Source organism: Martes martes (assembly GCF_963455335.1).
Source record: "Martes martes genome assembly, chromosome: 10".
Classification (NCBI taxonomy): Eukaryota; Metazoa; Chordata; class Mammalia; order Carnivora; family Mustelidae; genus Martes; species Martes martes.
In genome coordinates this window covers 87,299,988-87,322,460 of record NC_137898.1, presented here as the reverse complement: position 1 = coordinate 87,322,460, position 22,473 = coordinate 87,299,988, and the positions used below count along the sequence as shown (strand labels likewise).

The 22,473-nt window shown below is 37.4% G+C and overlaps 1 protein-coding gene across 1 annotated transcript in view; it reads left to right on the top strand.

The window, feature by feature from the left end:
• The window catches only part of LOC308350928 (beta-galactosidase-1-like protein 3), a gene marked incomplete at its 5' end in the record, with an annotated part of 73,296 nt that extends 57,274 nt beyond the window's left edge, over positions 1–16,022 (top strand). Inside the window, 11 exons of the mRNA XM_080816373.1 lie at positions 2,618–2,702; positions 4,229–4,366; positions 4,979–5,059; positions 5,712–5,818; positions 7,084–7,224; positions 7,546–7,617; positions 8,168–8,246; positions 8,680–8,767; positions 9,070–9,181; positions 15,389–15,505; positions 15,646–16,022. Of these exons, the coding sequence (XP_080672499.1) occupies positions 2,618–2,702; positions 4,229–4,366; positions 4,979–5,059; positions 5,712–5,818; positions 7,084–7,224; positions 7,546–7,617; positions 8,168–8,246; positions 8,680–8,767; positions 9,070–9,181; positions 15,389–15,505; positions 15,646–15,711 (1,086 nt within the window). The 3' untranslated portion in view covers positions 15,712–16,022. The remainder of the gene's footprint in view (positions 1–2,617; positions 2,703–4,228; positions 4,367–4,978; positions 5,060–5,711; positions 5,819–7,083; positions 7,225–7,545; positions 7,618–8,167; positions 8,247–8,679; positions 8,768–9,069; positions 9,182–15,388; positions 15,506–15,645) is intronic.
• Positions 16,023–22,473: the final 6,451 nt, after the last annotated feature.

Below are 22,473 nucleotides of genomic sequence, written 5' to 3'. Positions count from 1 at the left end.
GGAGTAGAATTAAATGATTCATCACTTACATATAATATCCAGTGTTCATCATAACAAGTGCCCTCCTTAATACCCATCACCTATTTTGCCTATCCCCTACCCACCTTCCCTCCATCAGCCCTTAGTTTGTTCTCTAATATTGAGTCTCTTATGATCTGCTTCCCCCCTCTCTCTTTCTCCCCCTCCCATATATTCATCTGTTTTGTTTCTTAAATTCCACATATGACTGAAATCATATGTTATTTGTCTTTCTCTGACTGACTTATTTCACTTACCATAATACACTCTAGCTCAATCCACATTGTTGCAAATGACAAGGTGCCATTCTTTTCTATGGCTGGGTAGTATTCCATTGTATATATATACCACACCTTCTTATCCATCAGTCGTTGGACATTTGGGCTCTTTCCATAATTTAGCTATTGTTGACCATTCTGCTAGAAATAGCAGGGTGCATGTATCCCTTTGAATGTGGATTTTTTTTTTATCTTTTGGGTAAATACCTGGTAATGCAATTGCTGGATTATAGGGTAATTCTGTTTTTAACTTTTTGAAGAAGCTCCATACTCTTTCCCAGAGTAGCTGTAACAGCTTGCATTCCCACTAACAGTGTAAGAGGGTTCCCCTTTCTTTGCATCCTTGATAACATCAGTTGTCTCCTGACTTGTTAATTCTAGCTATTCTGACAGGTGTAGGGTGATATCTCATGGTGGTTTTGATTTGTATTTTCCTGATGACAAGTGATGTGGAGCATTTTTTCATGTGTCTATTGGCCATCTGGGTGTCTTCTTTGGAAAAATGCCTATTCATGTCTTCTACCCATTTCTTAATTGGATTGTTTTTTTGGGGTGTTGAGTTTGATATGTTCTTTATAGATTTAGATACCAACCCTTTATCAGATATTTGAAAATATCTTCTCCCATCCTGTAGGCTGCCTTTTAGTTTTGTTGGTTGTTTCCTTTTCTATGCAGAAGCTTTTTATCTTGATGAAGTCCCAATAGTTCATTTTTGCTTTTGTTTCCCTTGCCTCTGACAACATGTCTAGTAAGAAGTTGCTACAGCCATGGTCAAAGAGGTTGCTACCTGTATTCTCTAGGATTTTGATGGTTTCCTGTCTCACATCTAGGTCGTTCATATATTTTGAACTTATTTTTGTATATGGTGTAAGACAGTGGACCACTTTCATTCTTCTGCATGTCACTGTCCAGTTTTCCCATCACCATCTATTGAAGAGACTGTCTTTTTTCCATTGGATATTCTTTCCTGCTTTGTCAAAGATTAGTTGACCGTATAGTTGCGGGTTCCATTTCTGGGGTTTCCCTTATGTTCCATTGATCTATGTGTCTGTTTTTGTGCCAGCACCATACTGCCTTGATGACTACAGCTTTGTAATATAGCTTGAAGTCTGGAATGGTGATGTCTCCTGCTTTACTTTTTCAGGACTGCTTTGGCTCTTCAGGGTCATTTGTAGTTCCATACAAATCTTAGGATTGTTTGTTGTAGCTTCGTGAAAAATGCTGGTGGTATTTTGATAGGGATTTCATTGAATTTATAGATTGTTTTGGGTAGTATAGATTTTTTTTAAAATTTTATTTATTTTTTTAATTTTTAATTTTTATTAACATATAATGTGTTATTAGCCCCAGGGGTACAGGTCTGTGAATCATCAGGCTTACATACTTCCCAGCACTCACCATAGCACATACCCTCCCCAGGTAGTATAGCTATTTTAAGAATGTTTGTTCTTCCATTCCATGAGCATGGAATGTTTTTCCATTTCTTTGTGTCCTTTTCAGTTTCTTTCATATGTGTTCGTAGTTTTCAGAGTACAGAACTGTTACCTCTTTGGTTAGGTTTATTCCTAGGTATCTTATTGTTTTTGATGCAATTATAAATGGGATTGATTCTTTAATATTTATTTCTGCTGTTTCATGATTGGCAAATAAAAATGCCACAGATTTATGTATGTTGATTTTATACCCTGTGACTTTGCTGAATTCATGTATTCTAACAATTTTTTGGTGGAGTCTTTTGGTTTCCTCCATAGAGTATCATGTCATCTGAAAATAGTGAAAGTTTGACTTCTTACTTGTTGATTTGGATGCCTTTTATTTCTTTTTGTTGTCTGATTGCTGAGGCTAAGACTTCCAGTACTGTATTAAATAGTATGATGAGAGTGAATATCCCTGTCTTATTCCTGACCACGGAGGAAAAGCTCTCAGTTTTTCCCCATTGAGGATGATATTAGCTGTGGGCCTTTGGTATATGTGAGCCTCAATATTTGTGTCAGGAATTGCAGTCAGGTCCTTGTTTATCCAAAGCCAATTATTTTAAAACCAGCCTCACATATGACAAGGTTGGAATCATAGATGGTGCTATCCAGGTATAGCAGTGAGGCATATAAAGTTTTAGGAGTATGGAGAATGTTTAGGAGAGGTGGAGAAACCAGAGCTATGGGTGATGGTAAAGGGGTGATGGGAAAGGAGGGAGAACGAAGTGCTGAATTTTGACAAAGTGAAGAGCATGAGTTCCTTAAATTTTCGTCTGTTGTACTTAGCTTTTCTGATTTTCTTTTCACATTTTCTCAGACTTGGTATTTGATTTGGTTTGTTTCTAGAGCAATAAGCCCATTATGATCATGGAATTCTGGGTTGGCTGGTTTGACACATGGGGAAGTGAACATTCAGTTGCTAATGCTGAGGGTAAGTGTTTTGCAGTGTTTGGCCCCAAGTAGAGGTGGTTCTGAGTCATGGATCATTCATACATTTCTTTGCTAATGAATTAGCTCATTCAGCCCAAACTATTCATTCAGCACCTATGTGTACAAGGACTTGGCTATGCTTGAGGGTGAACTGATGAATAAAAACGACCTGGTCCCTTCCCCCAGGGAGCTTGTTATTTAGTAGCAGTTGCCAGATAATTAAGAAGTAAATCAAGGGTTCCACATCTGACAAGAGCTTTGAAGCAAACAGGTTCAGTGATAAAAAAGAGAGGGACAAGCCTGCAGAGGTAAGGCAAGGTGGTCATGGAAAGGGTCTTGGAAAGGCAACATCTTTGAAGAAGGGGATGCATTTGCTAAAAGTCTTAATAATCTCTGGTAAACCACAAACCATTGCTATGGCGAGGTCAACTAAGTGGTAGTCATTGTCAGGAAGTAACATGCAATGATGGTTGAAAGCATGGGTCCTGCAGCTGAAGAGATCAAGATTTCAGCTTCAGCTCTGCTAGTCTTCGTGACTAGCTGCATGATCCAAGGCAGCTTTCCTTGTCTGCTAAACCTCAGTGTCCTCACTGAAAATGGGAATTATCATGTACCCTACCTCATAGGGTTGTTGTGGGGGTTAAGTGCAGTAAACAACTCAGAACAGTGCCTGGCTGATGTTGACTTAGTAAAAGTATTTTGCTTCTAAAGGTATTTTGCTGTCGATGTTATGAAAATGAGTTCACTTGTACCAGAAGTAACATAAACCAATGAAAAATGCCAGGTAACTGAGGAAAGCCTGCTTGGCCTAAAACAAAAGAAAACCCACCCCAACAAACAAGTTTTTTGATTGCTTTCATGTCAGGCACTATGGTGTGTTTCTTGCCTGTATTCTTTCATCAGTACTATGAAATAGTAGAAATTAGGACTTTCATTTAACAGATAAAGAAACAGAGGCTCTGAGAGAAATATAAGTTGTCCACGTTAATACAAGTAGTAAAGAGCACAGCCAGAATTGAATCCCATATCTGACTAACTTTTAACCAATTCCCTATGACGGCCAGTGGAAGGTTGATCATACCTCTTAGAGTCATAATGAAAAAATAAGAGTTTTTGTGGCTAAAGATTGGGAACAGCTATTTGTGGACTACTGCAGTGGTTTTATATTACTAGAGAAGGGAGTAATGAGATTATACTAATTATTTGTATAATTTCAGAAAATTTAATGAACATTAGATATTTAAGTGACAAAGCTTCTTAGGCTATTATTTAATAGATATAAGATGGAGCTAAATTATGTCTATACTCTGAGGAAAACAATTTTTAAAAAGGCTCTTGGTATTGATAAGACTCGGTTTCCTGGAATAGTTTTGGCCAATTCCACCTATTTTCTCTTTAGAATCTTAGTGGAGTTTGAAACACAAAACAATTAAGTTGATTCTGGGGTAGGGTTGAGAGTAAGATTTCACCAAAGACTTCTGTCTTAATTTTAAATTTTCCCTGTGTTCTTGTCTTCCTCCTCTACAGATGTTAAGGAAACTGTGTCCAGATTTATCACTTCTGAGATCTCCTTCAATGTATACATGTTCCACGGTGGAACCAACTTTGGTTTCATGAATGGGGCCACATATTTTGGGATACACAAAGCTGTTGTCACTAGCTATGGCAAGTGCTTGCTGGTATGGTCACCTCCCAGCATAAGTGATACTGGAGTTCTACAGAGAAGGTTCCAAAAGCATCTTCTGAGCATCATGAATTCTTGACTTATAATCTATGTCAAGCATTCAGGATATTCCTGTCTATTTTCCTTTCTTCTGTGATGTCCATAATGCCCCCAGCAGGTTGTCATGGCAGTAGATGGGGTGCCTCAGACCTAGAGCCCTGCTTCACTCATCATATATATGACCCCTTGACTTGAACCTTCTAAGACACACAGAATAATACAAATGGTGATTGCTGGTACTGATAGACACACCTGGGCAATCCAGATTGAGGGAAGAAAAGGGTATCCATTAGAAAGCAAAACAGAAGGATGAGTCCAATGTCTTTGTAGCCTCAGATCCCCAGGAAGGGTTGTGGGGAGTATTCCCAGAGTGACATAACACACCCTCGCCCCTGCCCACATACACACATCCCAGCCTGGGATGGACTGGTCCAGGGAGTGGGGAAGATGTATCTTCTCTCTCCCTCTGTTGCCCTGGCCCATCTCATGCCAGCAGTGCTGAAACAGGGTCTGTTGTGGAAGACTGCCTGGCCAGTGACTCTGGTGTCTTGCAGACTATGATGCTGTCCTGACAGAGGCCGGGGATTACACAGAAAAATATTTCAAGCTTCAAGGACTCCTTAGCTCTGTCTTAGGTACTCAGCAATCACTTTTAATTTGAGGGATGGCTCTCCTCATGATGTGGAAGGGTGAGGGAAGGGAAGGTTCCCCCATGGGCAGAAGTTTGGAGCCTTAAGGGCAAGGACAACCTTAAGTTCAAATTCCAGTTTTCCCACTTAAAAGATGAGGGGCTTTTCATGAGTGTTTCAAGCCCCTGAAGCCTGTTTCCTCACTAAAATATGAAGACAACGATATTCATCTCCTATAATGACTGTGAAGATTAAATAATTTACTATTTGTAGATCTCTTGGTATGATGGCATGGTACCCTTATATACGATAGCAAAAATAAATACAGTTAATAATCTGCTATGTGCTAGAAAGTGAGCACTGGCATTGCCAGAAGGTGCAAGGTAGATTTCTTGCTCCCTGAGAGCCCTCAGTCCCTATGACTGACATTACCTTATAGAGGTCTATAGCTATCAGTCACCATGTACATAAAACTAGTTCCAATTTAGTTATTTCCAGTTTCTCATCACTCTTGGAGAAGTATACACATATGCTAGGATAGGTCCCATTTCTCTTGTTGGCCCTGGGATATGAGAGTTCATGGGTAGGGATGGGGAAATTTGGAGAAAGCAGTAGTTATTTCAGGCTCTTCTTTCCCCATGGCTTATTTTCATTTCAGCAATGCCTCTGCTACCTTTGCCCAAGGTCACTCCCAAGGCTGAGTATCCTTCTGTGAAACCATCCCTTTACTTGCCACTGTGGGATGTTCTACAGTACTTACATGAGGTGAGTACTACCTGGCCCTGGAATGGGGGGTTGGCTACTGGGGACTTGTGGGAGAGAGCTTTAGGCCACAGAGTAGAGATTCTTTTTTTTAATTTATTTTTATTTTTTATTTTTTATTGATTTTATTTATTTATTTGACAGACAGAGATCACAAGTAGACAGAGAGACAGGCAGAGAGAGAGAGAGGAGGAAGCAGGCTCCCCGCTGAGCAGAGAGCCCGATGTGGGACTCGATCCCAGGACCCTGGGATCATGACCTGAGGCGAAAGCAGAGGCTTTAACCCACTGAGCCACCCAGGTTCCCCAGAGTAGAGATTCTTTCAAGGACTTTTTATGGGGGTGAAAATAAATATTTTAGATTTTGTCCAAATTTAGAACTATGGGGTAATTGTTCTCTGGGTAGACTGTAAAGGGGTTTGAACTTGAAGAATGAGTGGGGTTGGGGGAAAGCAGGATATTAGAGGATCCTGTTTCCCAGCTCAGATGAACCATCTGCTAGATGTTCTTAGGTGAGACTGCATGATCCGTATAGGAAACACTGAGAGCCAGGAACCCGTAAAACTGAGTTTCTGACTCTTCTTCACCATCCAATAGGCCAAATCACTGAACTTTTATGTGTCCATTCTCTCCCTTTAAAATTAGACTACCTGTCCTATTTTGAAGAAAAGGTGAAAATTGCTTGAAAAATATTAACTCTTGAATTCATATTAGTTTCACTTCTGCTATCACTGTTTTAGATAAATACAGTTATTGGCACATAGTATAGATGCTAACTAAATGTTTGCTTTAGTGCATAATTCTTATTTGACTTCAGTTATGTTAAAATACAGTTTATTCGGGCACCTGAGTGGCTCAGTGGGTTGAAGCCTCTGCCTTCGGCTCGGGTCATGATCCCGGGGTCCTGGGATCGAGCCCCACATCGGGCTCTCTGCTCGGCAGGGAGCCTGCTTCCTCCTCTCTCTCTGCCTACTTGTGATCTCTGTCTGTCAAATAAATAAATAAAATCTTTAAAAAAATTCAGTTTATTCACTCCATTAATTCTCATGATTACAGCAATTGTTCCCTCTATGATGCTCCTACTATCCCCTGAGTTTCCTGGTCAGCGGAGATGATGAAAATCATCAAATAGCATGGGTTTAATATTTCTTACCCAAAGAACTGTTGGGGACCATTAGGGTGTACAACAAAAAATGACAAGGGCCTAAGGAAGAAGGATCCCAACTTCTCATCACCCTGGCCCCTGTTTCTGCCATGTCTTTCTCATAGCCAGTTATATCTCATACACCAGTCAACATGGAGAACCTCCCTATAAACAGTGGGAATGGCCAGGCCTATGGATTCGTGCTTTATGAAACTTCCATTTGCTCTGGAGGTTCTCTCCATGCTAATGTTCATGATACAGCACAGGTAGGTGTCAACAGACTGTAAATGGAGGTAAGCAGAACCGGACTCTGTTATTGGGGTGGGTAGTCACTGGTCAGCTTTACTATTAGGTGGTATTTTCAAGCACCTATTATTTGTGAGGCATTGGGAATATAAAGTCAAGCCAAAGAGATTTGTTTTTGGCTTTGTCACAACTTAAGCCTTTGAAGTCCTCCTGTTCAGCTTCTAGCCATCTGTGATCACCAAGGCTAGTCTCTTCCTTCAAAATGATCTGCTTCCTAAACCAGAGCCTCTCTTCTTTCTTCAGGTGGGCCTGTAAGTCTGATGCTGGCACTTCTTTTGCAGGTGTTTTTGAATGAGATAAGTATAGGACTTCTGGATGATCATACTAAGAAGTTGAATATTCCTAAAATCAGGGTATGTGATTCAAGAGTCTTGGTGCTACCCTAGACATCTGACTCAAAAGCAAGCATAGCCTGGTCCTGAGATAGAATACTGCCTTTCTCTGCCACTGCCCTTTGGTATTGCTTCTCACTTGGGGTTCCATCAACAAGTGCTTAGGGCTATAAGCATAACTGCATCTCCCAAGTCCAGGTGTAGCAGAGTTGCAGCATACATGCTACGGGGTAAATGGAACTTCCCCGTTAGGCCCTGAGTCAGTCATTAGCTGCTGGTTGGATCTCTGATCAAAAGCACACAGCTGAGCCTCTCTGCCTTTCTTAAGGCAGATCAGCAGATGAAAGGGAAGATTGAGTTTGGAACAGGAACACAAAGGGTCCTCATGAGAGAGAAGGACTGCTGTGCTCTGGAGACTGCTTTTCTCCCATTTGCTTGTCTTTCTATTTGGGACTCAGAGAAAAGAATGTCTTGGAGAGTAAAAACTCTGCGAGGACATGTAGTCTTTGTAAAATGGTCTATCCCAAGCAGGAATGCCAACTTCCTTCTTTATTTTTCTTTTTCTTTTTAGGAATGTCAACTTCTAAGGATCCTGGTAGAAAATCGAGGACGAGTCAATTTTTCGTGGAAAATTCAAGATCAACGGAAAGGTGGGAAGCAGGCTGTCATCTCTCTTTGTAGTTACTTGGATCCTCAGATTGGGACAATGTTGCTGTTGGGAGGAGAAAATGAGTCCCTTGAGCAGTGGGATGACTAGGTCCCTGGACCAAAGTCTCCCTCTCCATTGTCCTGCCTTCTCCAGTTCTCCTGGGTGGAAAAGCAGAACAGTTAGATAGGGCCCTGGCCTATTGTAGAGCCGGACCCAGTCTGCCATTGGGAATTTCAGAGAAAGTACTGATACTAAGTGGGAAACTTTCTTGGTAATATGGAACCATGTAACAGGAAACTCTTGGTAATAGCAGGTCAGACAAGTCTTTGCCCCCCTGGCTGATACCTTGTCACAGGCATATACAGACTGAATTTCTTTATCCCAGACACTGGAGAATGTCCAATCCCTGTATTTTTTCTTACTCTCCCCTGCAGGACTAACTGGATCAGTTACCATCAATAAGGTTCCCCTGAATGGTTTTGCTATCTATTCTCTGGAAATGACAATGAGCTTCTTTGAAAGGTATGTTCCTCCTTATGCCTAAACCCTTGGAGGGATCAGGAGGCTTATAGATGTCAAACTCTTTGCAGATGAAGAGCTAAAATCCAGACAACTGACAACTGATTACCCAGGATTATAGAGTGCTTTGGGGTCAGGACTAGAACCCTAGAACAAGTCTCCTGACTCCTGATTTTAATGCTTCTAGTCTAATACATCTCCCTGGATCAGAATCCTAGTCCCTGGGTGAGGAAATCTAGGGTCATTGTTGACACTAGCGTGGGAAAGGGTCTTTTCTCTTCTTTAAGGCTCTGCTCTTCCTCCAGACTCCGCTCTGCCACCTGGAGGCCTGTCCCAAAGAACTATTTGGGTCCTGCCTTCTACCTTGGTACCTTGAAGGTTGACTCTTCGCCCAAGGACACCTTCCTGAGTCTACTGGTAGGTGAGCTGCCCTCATCTGTTCTGGTATCCCAACCACCTCTTCTTGTCAAAAGAGTTTTAAAACAAAGCTGTAGTGTTCCTGGTGGGAATGCCTCCCCATTTTCCTTGTTTTTCTGTTCTTCATTTCTAACAAGACTTCCAGCATTTCTCAAACTACCTAATTATCATTATTTAAAAAATAATAAATCAAAACACAATAGAAAACCTGAAATAATAAGATGGAGAGAGCAAATGATGGAATTTCTCCTTTCAACCCACCTTCCATTCCAATTACTTTCTACATCTAAGAACTAAACACTACCGGTGTCACTGGACCAAAGTGGGCTGCTCCTTGGTGAGTTATAGACAGACTACACCAAATGGAGTTGCATCACAAGTCATTTATTTATGCAAATAAGGAGATTGTGGGGAATAATTTCCAAAGTCCTGTCTCCCTGAAGATGGGAAAGCAGACTCTTTTATTAGGACTTGGGATGAATATTCAGAAGGGGATTTTAACACCGTGAGACTGAGGTCACTTCTGGCACTTTCTGGTTCATCTGCACAGGTGTGGCCCTCAAATGTTTTCTTTTTCTATTCTAGCAGTCTGTTAGTTTCTTTCTAAAAGGTAAAATTGACAGCTCAGCAGAAGCCTCTAAGAGTTAGTTCCTAAAAGATAACATTGACAGGCAGAAGCTTCTACTAGAAATTTCCTGAATTCAGAGGTTAGACTGGTGACATTAACAGTTTGTGGGATTTCATATATAACTTTGCCTAAACATATACACAATTACTTTTTACACTAATGGGTTCACTCCCTAAATTATATTCTGCAACTTGCTTTTTAAAAATACTATACCTCCTATAGCTTTTTATGTATAAATGCACATAATAAATGCACAGTTCAATAAATTATCACAAAGTGAACACCATGTACTTCTTTAGAGATAAAAAAGTAAAATATTGTCAGCACCCTTCCCAATCACAATCTCTCCTTGTCCGTTAAAGTGAACCATTATCTAGGGGTATCTGGGTGGCTCAGTTGTTAAGCGGCTGCCTTCATCTCAGGTCATGATCCCAGTGTCCTGGGATTGAGCCCCACGTTGGGCTCCCTGCTTGTAGGGGAGCTTACTTCTCTCTCTCCAGCTGCCCCCTATTTCTCCCTCTCCAGCCCTCCCACCCCCGTTTGTGTTTCCTCTCTCACTGTCTCTCTCTGTCAAATAAATAAATAAAATCTTAAAAAAAAAAAAACATATTGGGGGAGCCTGGGTGGCTCAGTGGGTTAAAGCCTCTGCCTTCAGCTCAGGTCATGATCCCAGGTGTCTGGGATCGAGTCCCACATCGGGCTCTCTGCTCAGCGGGGAGCCTGCTTCCTCCCCTCTCTCTCTCTGCCTGCCTCTCTGCCTACTTGTGATCTCTCTCTGTCAAATAAATAAATAAAATCTTAAAAAAAAAACAGATTAAAAAAAGGTGAACCGTTATCTTGACTTCTAACACTCCAGTTCAGTGCTTTCTTTTGTACTTTATGTAAATTGAATTGCACAGCATGCCTTCTTTATTTGTGTGCCTGGTTTTTTGCTAAGATTTAGCCATTAAGTGATGTTGTGGTGATTTATTCATTTTCAGTATTGTATGGGGTTCCGTTTCATAAAATACCATACTTTATTTAACCATCCTACTGTTGATAGACATTTGTATTATTTCCAGTGTTTGGCTATTATAAGTATTAAGACTTCTTTTGTGTTAATGTTTGCTACTGAGACATCTTTGTCATGTCTTGGTACCAAGTTTTAAGACCCCCATAAATGATTTGGGAAGTAGAGTCTCTGTAAGCCTGGTATTACTTACATGTTTGGTAGATTTCACTAGTGGAACCAATTAGGGCCAACATTTTCTTTGTGGGAAAGTTTATAAGTGTGGATTAAATTCCATCAAGATTGAAGTACTAGTCAGATTTTGTTTCTTTAAAAGTGAGTTTTCATAAAATTTATTTTTCTGGGAATTTTTCCATTTCCTCTGAATTTTCAATGTATTGTGTTTAAATTATTCATTTTAAATATCTAGACCATCTGTAGTAACGTCTCTTTTTGTCTTGGAAAATTTCATCAGAATATTACCAAATTATTAATCTTTCAAAGAATCAATGGTTGGCTGTGACTTTTACCATATTGTATAGTTCTTTTCTGTTTCATTTCTGCCATTTTCTTTTATTATTATTAGTAGTATTATTTTATTATTTTGTGAAATCCTGCACTATCTTTGCAAATTTTTTATAGATCTGAAGTTACTTTATAATAAAAATATATTAAACATTTTAGTATGTTTCTAATATATATTACTTTAATTGTTCAACTTTTTTTTTTAAGATTTTATTTTTTTATTTGAGAGAGAGATAAAGCACGAGTGGGGTGGAGGGACAGAGGAGAAGGAGAAGCAGACTCTACTGATCTGGGAGCCTGACACAGGGCCCAATCCCAGGACCCTGAGATCATGACCTGAGCCAAAGGCAGATGCTAACTGACTGAGCCACCCAGATACCCCACAACTTTTAAATACTAATAATTTCCCTTATCACCTAGTCCTATTATTTTACATTTTAAAGTTTTTTATTCAAGTATAATTAATATCCAGTGTTACATTAGTTTCTGGTGTACAATATAGTGATTCAGCAATTGAATTCATTTCTTGGTGGTGATCAAAATAAGACTACTCATAATCTCTTTTATCTATTTCACCCATTCCTCCACCCATCTCCCCTCTGGCAATCACTGGTTTGTTCTCTGTATGTAAGAGTCTGTTTATTCACTTGTCTCTTTTTTCATTTGTTTCTTAAATTCCATGTATGAGTGAAATCATATGATATTTGTCTTTCTCTGTCTGACTTATTTCACATAGCATTATACCCTCCAGGTCCATCCATATTGTTGCAAATGGCAAGATTTTGTTCTTTTTTTTTGTGGCTGAGTAATATTCTATTGTCTACACACACACACACACACACACACACACACACACACGTACACAAACACATAAATTCTTTATCCATTCATCTTTCTATGGACACTTGGATTGCTTCCATATTTGCTAATGTAAATAATGTCATAATAAACATAGAGGTACATATATCTTTTTTGAATTAATGTTTTTGTTTTCTTTAGTTAAATACCCCGTACTAGAATTATTGGATCATATGGTGATCCTATTTTAAATTTTTTGAGGAACCTCCGTACTGTTTTCCACAGTAGCTGTGCCAGTTTGTATTCCTACCAACAACGCATAAGGGTTCCATTTTCTCCACATTCTTGCTAACACTTGCTATATCTTATTTATTGATTTATTTATTTGATACTAGCCATTCTGAAGGTGTAAAGTGTTTTGTTTATTCTACTTTTTATCTTAGGAGTTATCTTCTTTCTTTTTATAATTTCTTGAGATGGGTGCTTAGATAAACTAACTGACTTTTAGTCTTTATTCTCTTAGGCGATTTTTCATTTAAGTATGAATTCAGTTGTATCCCATAAGTATAAAACATTTATTGAGGTGAAATTTACATTAACATAAAATTAATCATTTTAAAGTGAACAATCCAGAGGCATTTGGTACATTTACAATGAATGCAACTCTTCCTTCTATCTAGTTCCAAACAGTTTTATAACTCTAACAGGAAACCTTGTACTCATTAAGCACTTTCTTCCCCTCCCTTTAACCCCGACAAACAATAATTTTCTCCCTGTGCCTATGGAATTGCCTATTCTGGATATATACTCCATAAGTTTTTATATGTTTTATTTTCATCACCACTCAATTCAAATATGTTTTAACTTTCCTCATGATTTTTGCTTTGGCCTCTGCGTTATTTAGAAGTGTACATGTTTCTTGGGCACCCCTAATATCAGAAAAATTTGACATTAAGGCAAGAATAACCGTGTGCCTGGGTGGCTCAGTGGGTTAAATCTCTGCCTTCAGCTCAGGTCATGATCTCAGGGTCCTGGGATCAAGCCCCGCATCAGGCTCTCTGCTTGGCAAGGAGCCTGCTTCCCCCTCTTTCTCTGCCTGCCTCCCTGCCTACTTGTGATATCTCTCTCCGTCAAATAAATAAATAAAATCTTTTAAAAAAGAAGTGTACATATTTCTTAATTTCCAAATATTTGGATACTTTATAGTAATTTTTTTATTATTAATTTCTTGTTTAACTGTACTGTGGTCTGAGAATTTTTAAAATACAACACTTGTTTAGTCCAATATAGGGTCAAAGTTATAAAGATTATTGTGTATACTTGAAAGGATAGATATATTCTGCATGTATTAGGTCAATGTTCTATATATGTCAATTAGTTCAACTTTGTTAATTACCTTATTTTAAATGTTTTATGTCTTTATTGATTTTTGTTTGCTTTATCTATTAGCTATTGAAACATTGTTTGAAAATTTTCCATTATGGTTATGAATTTTATTTCACCTGTTATTTCATTAATTTTGCTTAGATATTCTGAATCTATACTTTTAGGTTTTATATATATCATTATCACTTAGATTAAGAACTTTATTATCGAGAGATGTTCCTTCTTATCTCTAGTAGTGCTTCTTGCCTTATTGTCAAATTTTTCTGATATTAGGGGTGCCTGGGTGGTTCAGTCATTAAGCAGCTGTCTTCAGCTCAGGTCATGATCCCTGAAGGGATAGAGCCCTTCATCAGGCTCCTTGCTCAGCAGGAGGCCTGCTTCTCCCTCTTCTACTCCCCCTGCTTGTGTTCCCTTTCTTGCTGTCTCTCTGTCAAATAAATAAAATCTTTAAAAATTTTTTTCTGATATTAATGAAGCTATGTAACTTCTTTTTGCTTACGGTTTACCTATTTTTATCTTTTTCTGTTATTCTTTTATTTTTATAATTCCTTTATATTTTAGATGGTTTTCTTATGAATATCATATAACTGCTTTATTTAATGTCTAGCAATCTTTGTTTTTTACCTGGAGCATTTCAGAGCCTCCAATTTTATAGGTTAGAATCATTTTGTTATATCTCCTTTTGTCTCTTCCTGTCTTGTGTGTTTCTCACTCTTCTTTCCTCTAAGCTTAATTTTGGAAACTTTCTTTCCTATTATTCAGTTTACTAAGTCTATATTTAGCTATATTCTCTATTTAGATATATTGAATCTGCTATTCAAAATATCTGTTAAATTCTTAATTCTAATTATTACATTTTTTAATTTTAGAATTTTCATTCTATAACTTTAGACTTTTTTTTAATAGTTTCCACTTCTCTGTCAAAATTCTAGCTTTTGTCTTTCATCCCTATGAGCAGACTAATTTAATAAGCATAATTCTTTTAAAGCCTGGTACTTATAAATGCATTATCTGCATCACCTGTGCATCTATTTTTATTGTCTGTTGTTCCGTGTAGGTTTTTTTATTATATTGTCTTCCCCAACCCCATCTGCTTGATTTTTTTGAGTTCCAGAAGTTACATATGAAAACTGCTAGAAATAACTTAAAGCCTAAGATGCTGTCAGGAATTTACATCCACCTCTGGAGTTGATTAAGTGCATTAGTAATCACCTTAGTACAATTATGAGGACAGAAATGATTTGAATCAAGGCTTTCATACAATGGCCAGACTATTTCTAGTTCACTCTTCTCCTTGGGTATAAGCAGGTGCTCAGGATCACAACCCAGAGTGTAAATTATTTAATAAGGTTCCTTGGTATCCAATTTTTGTTCCCTAAACTTGTGAGGCTATAGAAGTTTCTGCTAAGCTTCTCAGCCACCTCTTCCTGAATAAGCAGATGCCGCTATTGGAAAAACTGTCTCAATGTCTTCTTGTGTCTCAGTTTTCTTTGCCGAGATCTTGGTCCTGTCACTCATCATGGTATTGTAAGCAGATTTTTAAAAATGTATAACTTTTATAACTTCTTAACTTTAGCATTCATCTTTATTATCTAATACTTATCTCTGGAAACAGAACAACTCCTTTTTAAAAAAAAATACCATTATATATCATGGGTCAGGAACAACAGTAGCATTAGCATTAAAGGTTTGATTCATGTTTTTCTCTGTCACCCCTAGATCAGCTACATCTTAGTAGAGTTTCTCGAACATACCATTCTAAACTCACTGCCACTTCCATTGCCACAAAGTATTGAGTCTTGCTCTCAATCCCAAAGGTGCCTTAGGTTTTACTTTGCCAGTGTGAATCTGTTCCTATGTCTCAAGACTCCATTCCTTCCAGACCTGGAATTCTGGATTTGCATTCATCAATGGACGTAACCTTGGGCGATATTCAATTATCGGACCTCAGAAAACACTTTACCTTCCTGGTGTTTGGCTTCATCCAGAAGACAATGAAGTGAGTCACCCCTACCCCTGCTTTTATGTTTCATTAATGTTGAGATCTGCCTTCATCCCCAGAATACAGTTCAGTGTCTTTCTCATCCTGTACTGAATAGGCTTACCCTTTCTTACTGTTAGCCTTTCTTTTCTCCCTAGATCATCCTGTTTGAGAAAAGGAAGAGTGGGTCATACATCCAAACTACAAATGAACCCATCCTGTAAGACTATGTTATAATACATTTCTAGGATTGTTAGAGTTCACCTACAAGCATTTTTTTTTAAGTAGGAAGATTTATGTCGAGAATATCAGTGTTGCCTACAATAGCAAAAATGTAAAAATAAGCTAAAAAATAAAAAAGGAAATTGTTATGAATATTATAGTATATCCATGTGATGCCTATTTTTAGGCTTTAAAAAGTCTTCAAAATCTTTAATGACTGATTTACCTAGTTAAATGCCTAATCCTTAGCATATTCTTATTCTCTAATCAAATGTGCCTTTAGGAAGATATGAATAAAATAATACCAGATTTTATTTCTGACTCAGTTGGAAGGAAGAAAAGAGTCTCTGGCTTAAGAGAGAGTAAGGATTACTGTTCTCTCTATGCCAAAGAAAGTACTGTATATGCTCAATGGCGAATTCCTGATGTGTGTGTGTGAGAGAGAGAGAGTGTGTGTGTGTGTGTGTGTGTGTGTGTGTATGTGTGTTGTAGGAGGTGGGGAATACAAGGTGCTATGAACAATGTCTTCAGGCATTTTCCTACAGCCTGTGTGTCTCCAAGGTGACCTTGTGGGTCATATCCAATCAGAGAAGGTACAGCAATTTGCTTGCTGGATTCTGACAGGTATGACAGCAAAGCCTGCCATGGAGCATTCTGTGTCTTATTATTTCTCAGCTATCTGGATATAGGCAAGTTTCTTACTGATAGTGGACAAATATTAGTCAAACAAATTTCCTCAAATGACACCTTTGGAAATGAATCACATTTTTATAATCAAATAGCACTTGACCTAAATTTGAACCATTGCACTACCACAAAATCTTATCACCTAGGCACCTAGATATGGTGTCTAGGAGCTTCAACAAATTTAGCAAATAATCTGGTGTCGAAAGGGAAGAAGGAACCTTCCCGGTTGGGATGAGAACTAAGGAGTCAGATGATCTTTTCTCCCACTAGTCTGAATGTCTGGCTCACTGAAGGAGAATTTTATCATGCACCCACAAAATTTCTACATAAAACTTTATTTTCTGAGGCTATAGACTCAAACCCATAAAATCTAAGGATAATCTATAGACCAAGGGAAAAAGAAAATAATCATCCTGAAAATCATATGTATGTATTATATTTCAAGTAATATATATGTTATTTTTTTTAAACATTTTATTTATTCATTTGACAGAGATCACAAGTAGGCAGAGAGGCAGGCAGAGAGAGAGGAGAAAGCAGGCTCTCCACGGAGCAGAGATCCCGATGTGGGGCTCGATCCCAGGACCCTGGGATCATGACCTGAGCCGAAGGCAGAGGCTTTAACCCACTGACCCACCCAGGCGCCCCTATATATGTTATTTTTAATCTTAGCAACCATGCAGCTTTTCCACTTTGTAGATGGAGAAACCAAGGTTCAAGAGATGTTTGAATACATGTATCTCTGATTTATACCTTTTCTTCTATTATTATACCTCAACTCTATACCTATGTCATTTTTTATGAATGCAGATATGAATGCAACAATACTATCCAGAAGATATAATGTTTTCAGTGTGCTTAGAGAAAAGGGCTCACAGCTTAAAACTCTTTACCTAGCAACAAGGTCCTTCAAGAAAAACAAAGCAAAAGAAAACAAAATACAGACCTTACAGACAAACAAGGGCCAAAAGATTTCATATCATCAAAAGATCCATGTGCTAAAGGGAATTCTTAGGCAGCCTTTCTTAACTGGGGTTCCATACGATAACAACTTACAGGAAATATTTTCTGTGATTAGTTCCTTATTGTAATTTATAGAAGCATACCAGGAAAGCTACTTCATTACAGACCATGGATGCTTAGGGCATTACACCTTAAGTCTCTCAGTAAACCTCAGTGGAGAAAAAATATCCTAAAGAACATAGTCAGCAGAAAGAAAATGACCCCAGTGGTAAGGTCTGAGAAAAAATGTGAAAAAAATGTCTGAGAAAAAATGTGAAACAAAGGAAGGATGTTGACAAATATGCAAATACAGGTCAACAAACATTAATTCAATAAAAAATATACTAATGTCTAATTTGAGGGCAAAATCTGTATAAAATTCTAAGACTAGGAGAAAATATCTATGGTGGAAGGGCTGTGATAGCAAAAACAAGGGAGATCTAAGCTTTCCGTAATGCTAAGATATTAACTTTGAATTTGTTGAATATGTATGTTAAATTTAGCTTAACTGTTTAATGTACATAATGCTTCTAACTTTCAAAAACAAACAAACAAACAAACAAACAAACAAAACCTGGGGCGCCTGGGTGGCTCAGTGGGTTAAAGCCTCTGCCTTCGGCTCAGGTCATGATCCCAGGGTCCTGGGATCGAGCCCCACATCGGGATCTCTGCTCAGCGGGGAACCTGCTTCCCTTCCTCTCTCTCTGGCTGCCTCTCTGCCTACCTGTGATCTCTGTCTGTCAAATAAATAAATAAAATCTTTAAAAAAAAAAAAACAAACCTGAAGGGGGCAAATAGAATGAGGGAAAAAAAGGCAACTAAAAAACTTAACCAGTAAAAGGTAAAAGGGAGTAGACAATAATGTAAAAAATAAGTACAAGTAGAAAACACATATTAAGATAGTAGAAATAAGTACAAATATATTAGCAACCATAGTAAATTTTGTAAATGTAGTAAACCCTCCAAAGGTAAAAGTTGTCAGACACAAAAAAATGAAATATATGTTTTACAAGAAATACACCTTTAACATAGTATACAACATGATAGAAAGTTAAGATAAAAAATCATACCACACAGGACGCCAGGGTGGCACGGTCAGTTAAGCATCTGCCTTCCGCTCAGGTCATGATCCCAGGATCTTGGGATCGAGTGTCCCATCAGGCTCTCTGCTCAGCAGGGAGTCTGCTTCTCCCTCTACCTGCCAATCCCCCTGCTTGTGCATGCTCTCTCTTAACTTGCTCTTGCTCTTGCTCACTCTCTGGCAAGTAAATAATAAAATCATTTAAAAAAAATACCATGCATGAATTAGCAGAAAGAAAAATTAAAATTATCCCATTAACAACTCATCAAAAAGAATAAAATACCAAGAATAAATTTAACTAAGGAAGTTAAATACCTATACTTTGAAAATTCTGAGATATTGATGAAAGAAATTGAAGACAACACAAATAAATGGAAAAATATACCATGCTCATGAATTGAAAGAACTAGTATTATCAAATGTCCATACTACCCAAAGCAATATACAAATTCAATGTAATCCCTATCAAATACCAATAGCATTTTTCACAGAACTAGAACAAAGAATCCTAAAATTTGTATGGAACCACAAAAGACCCCAACTAGCTGAAAGAAGAACAAAGAGATATTATAATTCAAGATTTCAAACTATATAATAAAGCTATAGTAATCCAGTATGGAACTGTCACAAAAATATACACATAGATCAGCAGAACAAAATAGCCCAGAGATAAACTCACACCTATATAGTCAATTAGTTTACAACTAAGGTAACAAGAATAAAACAGTCTCTTTAATAAATGGTGTTGGAAAAATTGGACAACTACATGCAAAATATTGAAACTGGACCACTTTCTTATACCACATACCAAAGTAAACTTGAAATGTCTACTTGAAATGTCAGACCTGAAATCATAAAACACCAAAAAGAAAACATAGATTGTAAACTCTTGAAAATCAGCCTTAGCATTATTTTTCTATATGTCTCCCCAGGTGGGGGAAATAAAAGAAAACATAAACAACTGGGACTATACCAAATGAAAAACTTTTGCACAACAGAGGAAACCACCAAAAAATGAAAAGGCAACCTACTGAATGGGAAAAGGTATTTGCAAATGATACAGCCGATAAGGAGTTAATTTCCAAAATATAAAAAGAACTCATACAACTTAACACCAAAAAAAAAAAAAAAGATCTGATTTAAAATAAAACCATGAATAGACATTTTTCCAAAGAAGACATACAGATGGCCAACAGACACATGAAAAGATGCTCAGTGTCACTAATCACAAGGGAAATGCAAATCAAAACCACAATGAGATATCACTTTACATCAGTGAGATTGGCTAGTATAAAAAAAAGTAAGAAATAATAAGTGTCAGTGAGGATGTGGAGAAAAATGAACCTTTATGCATTATTGGTGGGAAGGTAAATTTCCTGCAACCACAATGGAAATCAGTATGGAAGTTCCTTAAAAAATGTAAAATAGAGGGGTGCCTGGGTGGCTCAGTGGGTTAAAGCCTCTGCCTTTGGCTCAGGTCATGATCCCAGGGTTTTGGGATTGAGCCCCGCATCAGACTCTCTGCTCTGCAGGGAGCCTGCTTCCCTTCCTCTCTCTCTGCCTGCCTCTCTGCCTACTTGTGATCTCTGTCTGTCAAATAAATAAATAAAATCTTTAAAAAAATGTAAAATAGAAATACCATATGATCCAGTAGTTTCGCTACTTGGTACTTACATGAAGAATCAAAAATACTAATTCAAAAAAACGTGCACCTTTGTGCTTATTGCAGCGTTACTTAAAATAGCCAAGATATAGAAGCAGTCCAAATATCCATGGATAGATGAATTGATAAAGAAGTTCTGGTATATATGTTTCATACATACACCCACACACATACATACATACATATACATACATACATATATATATACATACACACACACATACACACAAGGGAATATTACTCAGCCATTAAAAGATTGAAATCTTGCCATTCATGACAACATGGATAGGCCTAGAGGGTATTATGCTAAGTGAAATAAGTCAGACAAAGAAAGACAAACACCATATGATTTCACTTATATGTGGAATCTAAAAAACAAATGCACAAACAGAAATAGACTCATAAATGCAGTGAACAAACTGGTGGTTGCTAGAGGGGAGGTGGAGTGAGGGTATGGGGTGAGATAGGTAAAGGGGATTAAGAGTTTTAAACTTCCAGTTACAAAATAAATCATAGGAATGAAAAAAACAGCATAGGGAATATAGTCAATAATATTGTAATAACTTTGTATAGTGATGGATGGTAACTACACTTCTTATAGTGAGCATTTTGTAATGTATATAATTGTTGAATTATACAATTGTTGTCTACCTGAAACTAATATAAAATGTGTCAACTATATCTCAATGAAAAATATAAACATACATATACCATGCAAATTCATATTAAAAAAAGCTGGAGTAACCATATTAATATCAGGCAAGTAGACTGAATGATAATAGTCATTACTAGATATAGAGAATTACTGATAATGATAAAAGATTGAACTCATGAAAAGATATAATTCTAGAGTTGTATGTTCCTAAACATTTAGTCTCAATATGTAAAGCAAATATTTCTAGTTCCATACATAGAAAAAGGACAAATAGAAGTACTTTATATTTGAGAAAAGTTTTTGAAATTGAGATATGGTTCATATATGAGAAAACCCATCCTTTTAAATTTTACAGTTCAGTAGTTTTTACTGTCGTATATTCATAAGGTTGTTGTAACCATCGTCTAAATCCAGAACATTTTTATCACTCTGGAAAGAAATCCTGTACCCATGAACAGTCACTCTCCTCTGCCCCTCCCCAGCTCCTGGCAACCTTAATCTACTTTCCATCTCTATGTATTCACCTATTTTGAACATTTCATGTACATGGAATCATACGATATGTGGCCCTTTGTGACTGGCTTCTTTCACTTGGCATAATGTTTGTAAGATTCATTTATGTAGCATGTATCAGTACTTCATTCCTTTTTAAGGATAAATTAAATTCTGTTATACGGATACCACATTTTGTTTATCCATTCATCATGAGTGGATATTTGAGTTCTTTCTACTTTTTGGCTATTGTGAATAATGCTGCTGCTATGAACATTCACACTCGTTTATGTGTGAACATCTCTTTTCAGTTCTCCTGGGTAAATGCCTAGGAGTGGAATGGCTGGGACACATGTTTAATTTTTTGAGAAAACACCAAACTGTTTTCCTAGGTGGCTATACCACTTCACATTCCCACCAACAATGAACGAGAGTTGTAATTTGTCCACATCTCCTCACTACACTTGCTTTAATCTTTTTTTTTTTTTTAACCAGTATAGCCATCCTAGTGGGTGTGAAATGCTGACTCATTGTAGCATTGATTTTCATTCCCCCAAACATATATCCTTTTAAATACTGAATATAAAAATCTAACAATGGAGTAATGTAACTGTACTTCAAGATAACAAAAATAATCTCTGAAACTTCATCTGCATTTCAGCTTTCATTTTCACAGAGTACTAGTATTCCTCAGCAAGTGTCATGTTACGATAACTTTTCATCTCAAAGCATATCAATGTGCTCCTTTTTCAGCAGGTTCAAGAAAAAAAATCATTTGCTATTTGTATGGCCTTCTATGTTGCTATTATTTTCTGTAAAGTCTAGTATTAAGGCTTTGTTTTGTTTTCTTTTGCTAAAGCTTAAGTTTTTTCTTTATTTCTTTTTCTTTATTTCCTCTCTTAACTTTAATTTTCTTTGCTAAGGCTTAAATTTTTTTTTAAAAGCATGTATTAGCTGCTATTCAATCTTTCTGAACATCTTGCATAAAGTAAAGGGACGAGAGAGTTTCAAAATATCTTGTATGCTATGAAATTTGTTTCTGGTTGAATAATGCTTACTTTATACCACGCTGAAATTACTTTCTAAATAAGGAGCTGAAGGTCATAAATGATATTTGTAATTCCTAAATCATTTATGGCTTTAACCATGTATGTCCTCTGCTAATGACAAGTACATAGCATCTG